Source organism: Sander vitreus, chromosome 12 (genome assembly GCF_031162955.1).
Source record: "Sander vitreus isolate 19-12246 chromosome 12, sanVit1, whole genome shotgun sequence".
NCBI classification, from domain to species: domain Eukaryota; kingdom Metazoa; phylum Chordata; class Actinopteri; order Perciformes; family Percidae; genus Sander; species Sander vitreus.
The window spans coordinates 29,241,304-29,251,999 of record NC_135866.1 but is presented as its reverse complement, the minus strand read 5'-3'; the positions used below and the strand labels follow the sequence as shown (position 1 = coordinate 29,251,999).

The 10,696-nt window shown below is 44.9% G+C and overlaps 1 protein-coding gene across 1 annotated transcript in view; it reads left to right on the top strand.

Moving 5' to 3' along the window:
- Positions 1-9,632: 9,632 nt before the first annotated feature.
- The window catches only part of adcy8 (adenylate cyclase 8 (brain)), a 118,212-nt gene continuing 117,148 nt past the window's right edge, over positions 9,633-10,696 (top strand). The window contains exon 1 of the mRNA XM_078265089.1: positions 9,633-10,556. Coding sequence (XP_078121215.1) covers positions 9,633-10,556 — 924 coding nt within the window. The remainder of the gene's footprint in view (positions 10,557-10,696) is intronic.

Here is a 10,696-nt window from a genome sequence, read left to right as displayed (position 1 = left end):
GGGTTCCATTCCATCTGTAGTCCATTGCTACTGGATAATAGGTTTTGGTGTAATTGGCTAGAAAATTGGGAGAAAGGGGGAGAATATCTGATACAAATTTATGAAAAAGGAAATGTGGGAACATAGGGAACATACAGCCTAATTTTGAAAAATATCTTAGGAATGTGTGAACATAGGGCTGTGGGAACATAGGGCCTAATTTTCAGTGAAAAAGAAAAATTCTTAGAAATGTGGGAACATAGGTATGTTGTTCATTATTCACCATCTGTGGAGCTGCTCCGGATGACGTCATCATCTCTACCGTCTGTCTCTCTCTGCTGCTTTAGACTCACACTTAGCCATCCTGTAATATCACTTTCCCACACAGCGCACACAGATTTTAAAGGCGTTTTGGACATGAAACTTTTCCTTTTAAACATTATGTTTCCTTAACATTGTATACATTTGACAGTGCACAGATTCTAGAGTAGTTGTGTGCTTCATAGAATACTTTTCTTCCAGGACGTTGCTCTTTCTTTCAGAGGGAAATATAGTTATGGATTACTTTGAAGATTCACATTTTCAAATTTCAAATATCCGGAAACTTATCAGTAAAAAAAACTCTGTAAAAAAAATACTAGACATTTAGGGAATTTAACCAAACTGTGAAAGACTTACCTTCTTGTTTCCCGTTATTTATTCTTCTCTTCTTTCTTCAATTAAAAAAATAAATAATATATGATACTTACAGTGGCACTCATAAGTTTATGAACCCATGCTAAAGTTGACTAAAAAGAGGAATAAAAAAAAATCATCTTTTGGAAATTGATCTTAATGCCTTAATTAAGAAAATGAGGAAAAATCCAACCTTTAAGGACACCACTTTTCTTTGTAAATGAATAATGTATCGTAAATAAATAAATGTTCTTCCTTAAAATACAGGGGGCATAAGTAAGTACACCTCTATGTTAAATTCCCATAGAGGCAGGCAGACTTTTATTTTGAAAGGCCAGTTATTTCATGGATCCAGGATACTATGATCCTGATAAAGTTCCCTTGGCCCCCCCATCATCACATCCCCTTCACCATACCTAGAGATTGGCATGGGGTACTTTCCATAAAATCATCTCTCAATGCAAATCAAACCAGCTATTAGGCTAACTGAAATAAAACCATGCCAATCTCTAGGTATGGTGAAGGGGATGTGATGATGGGGGGGCCAAGGGAACTTTATCAGGATCATAGTATCCTGGATCTATGAAATAACTGGCCTTTCAAAATAAAAGTCTGCCTGCCTCTATGGGAATTTAACATAGGGGTGTACTGACTCACTGTAACTGCCCCCTGTATTTTAAGGAAGAACATTTATTTATTTACGATACATTATTAATTCACAAAGAAAATTGGTGTCCTTAAAGGTTGGATTTTTCCTCTTTTTTTAATTAAGGCATTAAGATCAATTTACAAAAGATGATTTTTGTTATTCCTCTTTTTAGTCAACTTTAGCATGGGTTCATAAACTTATGAGTGCCACTGTATATGTAGTATAATATATATAAACCCAAATAGGAGAAAGGAGTACTTTTAGTTTAAGTTGCAATTCATGACAATTAGTTGTAGTGAGTATTTTCCTTATGTGGTTTTGTTATTAGTGTTTAATTGAGTTTTGAGTTTTTCCTTCCAACCTTAAAAATCTTGGCAAATCATTATACTACTACTACTTATGATTGTAGACAACTGTTGAAAACCTCAAAGCAGACAAAGCACACAAAGAAAGTAAAGTAGAAACGACATCCTGTTCCAGGCAGATTGTAACCTCCAGCGGGACAAATGATGAGAATAAAAGCTCCTGCAGAGCTAAAAACCTTCGCATGTCTCCCTCCATTATACAAGGTAAGACCTATTTTGGCTCTGCAGCTAGCTGCGGGGCACGGCCCGTGCACGGACTGCAGCCCTGACACTGTCAGGCGACAGGGAAAGGACATACTCGTCCTTGCTGGGCACGCTCGCCGTCGTTAAGCTCTGTACATATGAACGGAGGGCGAGCCATCCCTCATTTCCTGTCATCTCGTCACTGAAACCGCAAATTACGCCACCGTGGAATTGATGAGCTGTCGCGCGTGACCCTGCAGAGCTGTCAGGGGGCTGACACCCTGAAATGAGCGGGTCCAGACGAAAAGGCAAACAGCTTAATTTCTGAAAATACTGCGACATTTTGATCGCCGGGAGGCCGCACAGACTGATAAACGCCACATAATGTATGCAGCCTTTAATGTGATTCGGGGAAAGTAAATGAAGGGATTCACTCTAAATGGATATATATATATATATCACATTTAAATCAGCACCTGGTTTTCATGACTTTACACAAAGCAATTCAATCTGATTGATAGTTTTAAAGGGACCCAGGAAAGAAAGTGAATAACTTTTAATAACCAAGCCATAAAACCAATGATATGTGTCCAGTTTATAACTTAAAACATTTGAAATATAAAAATAGTTGTTAAAGAAGGTGACATGCTTTGGTCTCTCTTTGACGTAATGAACATGAAACTTGAAGATGAAAGGCACATGCAGGCATAATATACGTAACCAAAAGGTGTTTAACCTCCAACTTAGATTTAGATTTAGATTTAGATTCAACTTTATCGTCATTGTGCAGAGTACAAGTACAAAGACAACGAAATGCAGTTTGCGTCCAACCAGAAGTGCAAAAAGAGCAGAAAAGTGCAATGTGATATACAAAGTATAGACAGGAGAAGAAATATAGTGCAGTGTAGACAGTAGTATAAGGTAGGTTAACAGAAGGTGGTTTAGAGTAATATAAATTAAATATAAATATGTGCAGTGTATTAGCAGTTACCTTATAAGAGCAGAATAAATATGGCTATGTAATATGAACAATGTATGAACAACATGTACAGATGTGTGCAATGTAGTAGCAGTAACATTATAACAGTAGTAAGAATAATAGATATATGCAGTGTATTATTATAAGAAAATCAGAATAAATATGGATATTCAGCATGAACCATATAGACAGATATGTACAGTATGCACAGCTATGTGCAGTCACGATGAAAGGTGAGAATAAATACAAGCACCGGTCAGTTGTTGGTTAAACCTTCCTGAGCAGCAGAGGAAACCAACCAACGGATTTGTAGATCCCGCCAAAGAGGTAACGTATGTTTCCGGTGCCAGACCGTGATTGCTACCCCTCGCAGAAAGAGACACCGAGATGGCAGGCAGTTTATTTCATAATTATTCCACATATTTATTATTGTATAAACCACTTTGACTGCCGCTGTACAAGATCCTAAAAGAATGGAGTGGAGTTCGTGTTCAGTTTTTTACCGAGATTCTCTGACGTGCAGCTTAATTTGTATGCTGCAACTTTCTGGAGCAGCTTTCCTTCTGAAGCTCCAGCGATGTGGGAACTGCAGATTTACAATTTCATTTTCCTTCAGTTAGCCTACATACAGTATAAGGACAAATAAAGGGCATGTTGATCTATAGCCCGCTCTTACTGGTGTTTGATAGCGTTCAGTTTGGTGAAGGATTTCAGTAATTCTCTGTTCTTGGGAATCAGCACAAACAAGCTACAGTGGAGACACAGCAGACAACAAGGAGGTAAAAATAGACTGAATAGCAATGAGGCAACTTTCCTCTCGCCTGAAGCCGCGTGTGAGTCAAAGTGGGGGGGTTGCTTCTCCTGGTAGGGACCTCTTGCAGCTCCTCAAGGTTTAGGAGGGAACGATTTTACCCGATCTAATCCATGGCCCTGCTTCTCTCGGATAAGGGAAAGTGGGACAAGACACTTGCACACCGCGGGGGAGGATGTAGCTTCTACCGTGTGCACATTTCCATTCAATATTCTGTCTACATTTTGGGCATTTTGATGACATTCTGAATTAAATCTTGCTATAACCAGAGTCCTCCAGGCAAGACAGTAAGTAGAGATCTGCGGAGGGTGATTGTAAAAACATCTCTGGGGAGCTCTTCTTTTCACGATTAATTTGAAGTTTACTGTTTGTGATTAAACATGTGAGGGCCTGTGAGAGCCTTAGATTAGATTCATGATCAGGTTATATTGCCGAGAATATTATTTAGTTAGTAAGTAGATGCTCTTACCCAGGGTGATTTAATTGAGCAGCAGAACAAACCACAAATGAAAGATCAACACAATGTAAAATAATAGGCCTAAAAATCCAATCCAATCAAACATTAAATATAAGAAGTAGTGCAGCATCCAAAGCCACACTGCCCTGAAAACCAATAGGCTTGTTCGAGATCGGCGCCCAATGCATGCTGGTTAGTGTCCGACTTGGGAACATACAGCTTGTGTCCGACTTGATCCCGACTTGTTCGGCAACAAATGTGGCAAATGTGGGCAACGATAAACTCACAAGACTGAGGTGGCAGCAGTTTTTAGAGCCAGGTGCTCTCCACCAACTGCAAGACCCAGGGCGTGATGGGAAAAGCCTGGCTCTCAGCTGATCTGTAAAACTGATCGGTGAACAGCTGATTGGTTCATAATTTATTCAACATTATGGCATTTTATATAAACTTTTCATTGTTGTTGAAGTGGAGAGATGTGAGATATTTGTCATTGAAGGGTCTGGGGAAGGTTCATTCACAGCCCATTTCCAAAGGGGCGTCACCAACGGACGCCGCTCAAATGCCTCTGGGCGCAATTGGATAGACCTAAAACCAATCAGAGCGACGGAAAAACATCTCAACCAGCGAGCATGTTGCACCGCATAAAGCCCGCCTCAATGGTTGTGATTGGTGCCTCGATTTGGAAAAATTGGAAATGGGCTTGGCCAGACGGACTTGTAGAGCAAATCTCAAATTTGCCGGAAGTTTGTCAGGGTTTTCCCAGGCTATTGATTTGAAGGTTTATTCTGTTAAACGAACACGTGGCTGATGGTGACGTTTAGTCGACTAATACATTTCAGATTACATCATCTACAGTCTGTTGTATATTAACATCAGCAACAGATTCAGTGCATTGTAACAGGCTGCTCCATCATGATAAAAAAAACAACTGATATATGGGTCTGATAACGTATTTATAAATCGGACATAATAGGATGTGTGCTTCTGTGACTTCCTCTTCAGACCGAAGGCTGCTTGAAACGGCTGGAAACTGTCCGACTTGACCGCAGCTTTTTGTCCCCGTCTGCTCCCTTTCACTTTACAGACGAGGTGCAGCCCATCTCTGTCAGGCCCACCAGGAAATGGACCCACAAATGATCGACTCAGGTAAGTAGAAGTTCAATGGTTTTATTAGAGCCCTAATAAAACTACAGGCAACAGTGTCCAAGAAGTGACAGGCAAAAGGGAATCCAAAAAACAAGCAGCAGTCAAAAATCCAAGGGAATCAGGAAGACAGGAAACATGGAAAAAACGCTTACAGGCTGCACACAAGGAAAACAGACCTCTCGCAAAGGAGTAACTTAAATATACAAGACGGGGGGACAATGAGACGCAGGTGTAACACATAGGGGGCGGGGACAGGTAATCACACAGGTGGGAAAGCAGAAGACAGGAAGTAAAACAAGACATAACATGGGAGAGCAGAGAGACTACAAAATAAAACAGGAAAAAACTACAACAGAAAACCCACAATCGTGACAATCTCGAACGAGCCTAATTACTGGGGACCCGGAATGATGGCGTATAACATGTGTTCAGACTGAATGTGAGGTACATTTTGGAGGCGACTGCATACAATTGCATACATTTTTTGCAGCACCCAACCCTTTTTCATTTTACAAAAGAGGCCATGTGTACGTTCAAAAGTAGTTTTAGTCGTGCAACAGAAAACTCAGATTGGACAGATAGTCTAGCTAGCTGTCTGGATTTACCCTGCAGAGATCTGAGGAGCAGTTAACCATTGTGTTGGAGTTTTTACAAAGGAAGAGGAAGGTAGTGGACATTCGGCTGAAAATGAGGGACATCCGGCAGAATTTCCGGTGGCAACGGAGCAATCCTGGAATTGAAACATCGTGGATATAGACTAGCTAGACCCTTTCTTTCAATAATGCGGGACAAACACAGCAGTAATTATGCAGGACCGGATAACTCGGCAGTTGTTGAAAAAACACAGACAAAATGTAATATCTGGTGGGAATCAACGCTAATGTTAGCAAGCTAGGTTTACTAGCTTTGACTTTCCTGTTGCGAATTGTTGCTTATTGAAAGCTAATATACTTACACTTACTACTTGTTGTCAGGAGTTTACACCTTCAGGGTTGAATGCACTTACTTGGAAGTCACTTTGGATAAAAGCGTCAGCTAAATGACATGTAATGTAATGTAATGAATTCCTCACGCTATGGAGACTGTGCGGATTACATTGTATGTAGTTACCGGCTACGCTACTTTCGCATGCTAATTAGCTAAAGCTATGAAAGAAATCCCTGAGATCGTCTTGAAGCCTCTCGTTTTTCTTTTCATTACGGTGGTTTCCTGTACAGACGTCAGAGACGATGTATGTTTGAACTCTTGATATTGAGCTATTCTAGCAGATTAAGCTATTCTTGACTTGTTTTCAGTCTGTAACAATGAGTCCTGGATATTAACCATTCTTATCTGTGATGTGAAGCTGCTATTTCATCTGTATTTGGGTAGATAGCTAGCTAGCTAACTTCCTACATCATGGTGGCTAATGTGTGGTACGTTTTCTGGGGACTTTGACAATTATTGTACTGGAGAGGATGCATTTTTTCACTTGCACAGTATGATAACTGTACTATTATTAATAACTTACTGCTTGATAACACGTAACGGTAGTCATAAGAGCTGTGATGTTAATGTACTTTTTCGGGTTTATTTAAAAAACTTCTACCAGTAGCCTATGTAGGCCTACACTTACACTTGGCCCAGTTAAACCGGACCAGAGCGCGTTTGCCCCCTCCGGGCTGTGCCCCGGGTACGGTATGCTAATAATAGCATACCGTGCCCGTATACCCGCTTGAAAGAGGGGGACCAGGGCACGGTTCGGTTGGACTCGGGCACAGATCTGGTTCGTCTCTTATAGATGAACAGGAATTGTAGTGGGCAAGTCCCGCAATGTAATGATGCAAGCGTGCTCTGGCCCTGATCGTTTTATTGCAGTGTGAGGGGCAGGCCAGCGGGGGGAGTGGGAAGGAGGGACAATGGTGCTCGGGCACACGGTTCAACGCAATTGGGCCGAGCGTGAGTACGCCTAACAGGCCTAACATAGACCAAGTAGGTTGCTTCTTTAGCAACGTGCTAAGTTCAATTCAAGTTTCATATTCATATTACATAGCCATATGTATTCTGCTCTTATAAGGTAAGTGCTAATACACTGCACATATTTATATTTCATTTATATTACTCGAAACCACCTTCTGTAAACCAACTGTAAGTAAGTACATTTTATTTATACAGCGCTTTTTCACAGACAAGGTGTACACTGTGCATAGACAATAAAAACATGGTAAAAATAATCAATAGAATAAAATATAAATACAACAGAAACAATTATCAAATAAATAAAAGACATAAGCTACCCAAAAGCTAACCTGAACAAGTGAGTCTTCACTTGTCCCTTAAAACAGTCCACATTCTCAGCAAACCTAATGCTGGTTGGCAGAGCATTCCAGAGTCTGGGTGCCATAGCCTCAAAGGCTCTATCCCCCACGTCTTCAGACGAGTGCGTGGCGTGGATAGCAGATTTTGATTGACAGACCTGAGAGACCGGGAGGTTACAGGAAGCCAGTGAAGGGAGTAGAGTAAAGGGGTGGCATGGGTGCGCCTGTTTGATCTAGTAAGAAGCCTAGCAGCAGCGTTATGAATGGATTGCAGGCGGTGAAGGACAGATTTGTATATATGTATAACTGTATACTACTGTCTACACTGCAGTATATTTCTTGTCCTGTCTATGCACCACCTGTCTATACTTGAATATCAGATTGCACTTTTCCGCTCTTTTTGCACTTCTGGTTGGACGCAAACTGCATTTCGTTGTCTTTGTACTTGTACTCTGCACAATGACAATAAAGTAGAATCTATCATTGAAACTGAACGAAAAAGGCAGGAAAAACAAGACGACAATGTGAAATAGAGGACAGGACTAGAAGAAGGCAAAGAATCCGAAGAAAGGGAGAACTATTTGGAGACAGGCAGAGGGATGGAAGGAGGGAGGTGGAGAAGGAAGGAAGGGATCGTAAGAAACAAACAGGGAGGAACGAAATGGTAGAATTGGGGATTAAAGGATAAAGGAGCTGTGGGATGAGGAAAGACAGTTAAGACGAGGAGGGGGGGGGGAGCACACATACAGAGGTGACTGTGACGTCAACCCGGAGCCCAGCTGACTCGCTCGCTGACCAGCCTCGCGCTCCCTGCACATCTACTCCACGCGGCTGCTGCTGTTGCACGCCCTGTTTAAACACCAAGAAGGAGGAGACCAAGAAGAAGAGGGAGAGACGAAGAGAGAGAGAGAGAGAGAGAGAGAGAGAGAGAGACGGAGGAGGTGGAGGAGGAAGGAGGCTCCGTTCTCATCCTCGAGCGCAGCACGGGGACTGACAGGACAGTGGGGTATTTATTTTTTTGGACACTTTCCATGCACACGAGCCGCTTTTTATCCCCCTCGCGCGGTCTCCTCTCTAGAGAGATTTAAGCGAGTAGGATTGTGACGGAGGACCGCTGTGTTTTCTTGGCACCGTCCCCCCCCTCTCCCCCCTCCCTACCCAATCCCTCCCCCCAACCCCACCCCCACCCCCGCCCAAGCCAGGTGTTGCATTCAATTGAAGCGCGAGCCCCTCGTGTCGATGGAGAGGCACAAGGAGGAGGGTTGATCCGTGTTGCGGAGCTCGCGCACCCGACTCTGTCTGAACCTGTCTGAGAGCCTCTCGAGCAACAACAAGTTGACAATTTTGAATGATCCTCTGACAGAAACGGATTATATTAACGGATTTTAATTCTTTGTTATCGTTTTCTTGGCCTCTTCAGTCAGCGGATTTTGTCTTTTTGTGGCATCTTTTCTGAACGTTACAGTAAAACGGGAATTAACGTGCTTTGGGCTGTTGTTTTCTTTGCTCTACAGCGGCACGCGCAAATCGGAAAGGAATGGCAAAGTAAACGGACCCAGTTGTGCCAACGACGCGCGAGCCGTTGGGGGGGGTTTAGCTATACAGTTTAAATAAATTACATAGCCTATATTTTTTTTCTTTTGCTGCCTGACACCGCGTGCACCCTGAACCTCCGCCTTCTGTTTTTGACTGATCCCGGCTGCCCGTGGCGCCGCGGCACCCTGATGGTGCGGACGGTCGGCGCACGGTGGCTCGAGCTGCCGTTTGGACACGCCGCCCGGTGATTCAGCCTTCAGCACGGAGACACTGTGCATGATGATGATGAAGATGATGATGTTGCGGATACGCGGTTGATTCCGGGAGATGCTTTTCCACTCGAGTGGGATTTATGTGCTGTTTCTTAAGTGGAATCGTTCGCGTGACGATGACCTCCAACCGCGCTTTACCCCGTGCTGCGCTCGCCCCAAAATCTTCGAGCTAACCGTTCCCACAGCCGGGAACTGCGGGAAGGGAGGGATAATATTAACCGACGCAACCGTGAGGAGAAGAACACAATAACAGCAGCAGCAGCAGCAACAAGCGGCAGCAGTGATGGAGCTGTCCGAGGTCCGGTGCTCCAGCGCGAGCGAGGAGCTGTACACCATCAACAAGACGCCGAGCAGCAGCAACAACAGCAGCAGCAGCGGTAGCGGCGGCGGCGGCGGCGGCAGCAGCGCGCGACCCAAACGCCTGCTGTGGCAGAACGCGGTGCGGCACATCACAGAGCAGCGGTTCATCCACGAGCAGGGCGGGGGAGGCGGGGCGGCGGTGAAGGACGAGCCCTACGACCCGAGCCAGGGCGCGCGGAAGCACTCTGCGGGGCGGACGTCGGTGGGAGACCGGCACAACAACGGTGGCACCAAGGTGTTCCCGGCGGAGCGCGCGAGCAGCGACCTGGGCTTCCTGCAGATCGACTGCGCGCCGAGCAACTCGGACTTTTTCCTGAACTGGGGCTACACATACCGGGGCGTCATCTTCCCCACGCTACGGAACTCCTTCAAGTCCCGCGACCTGGAGCGGCTCTACCAGCGCTACTTCCTGGGCCAGAGGCGCAAATCCGTGGTGGTGATGAACATCCTGGACGTGGTGACGAAGCTCACGCTGCTGGTGCTGCACCTGACGCTGGCCTCCTCCCCGATGGACCCGATCAAAGGCACGCTCCTGGGCTTCTTCACGGGCATCGAGGTGGTCATATGTGCCTTAGTGGTGGTGCGGAAGGACACCACGTCGCACAGCTACCTGCAGTACAGCGGCGTGGTCACGTGGGTGGCCATGGCGACGCAGATCCTGGCGGCCGGGCTGGGCTACGGGCTGCTGGGGGACGGGGTGGGCTACGTGCTGTTCACGCTGTTCGCCACCTACAGCATGCTGCCGCTGCCGCTCACCTGGGCCATCATGGCCGGCCTGTTCACCTCAGGGCTCCACATCCTGGTCCAGATGCTCATCTCCCAGAATGCACCACTCTCCACCAACCAGGTAAGCCCTCTCACCTGTCCTCCGAACTACATTCATCCCTCTTTTGTCTCTTTTCCTCTTCCTCTTCTCCTTAGCTTTTTCCTGTCCTCCTCATCTTCTCCATTCATCCCAGGTCTTTTCTCCATCTTTCTCTCCTCTCT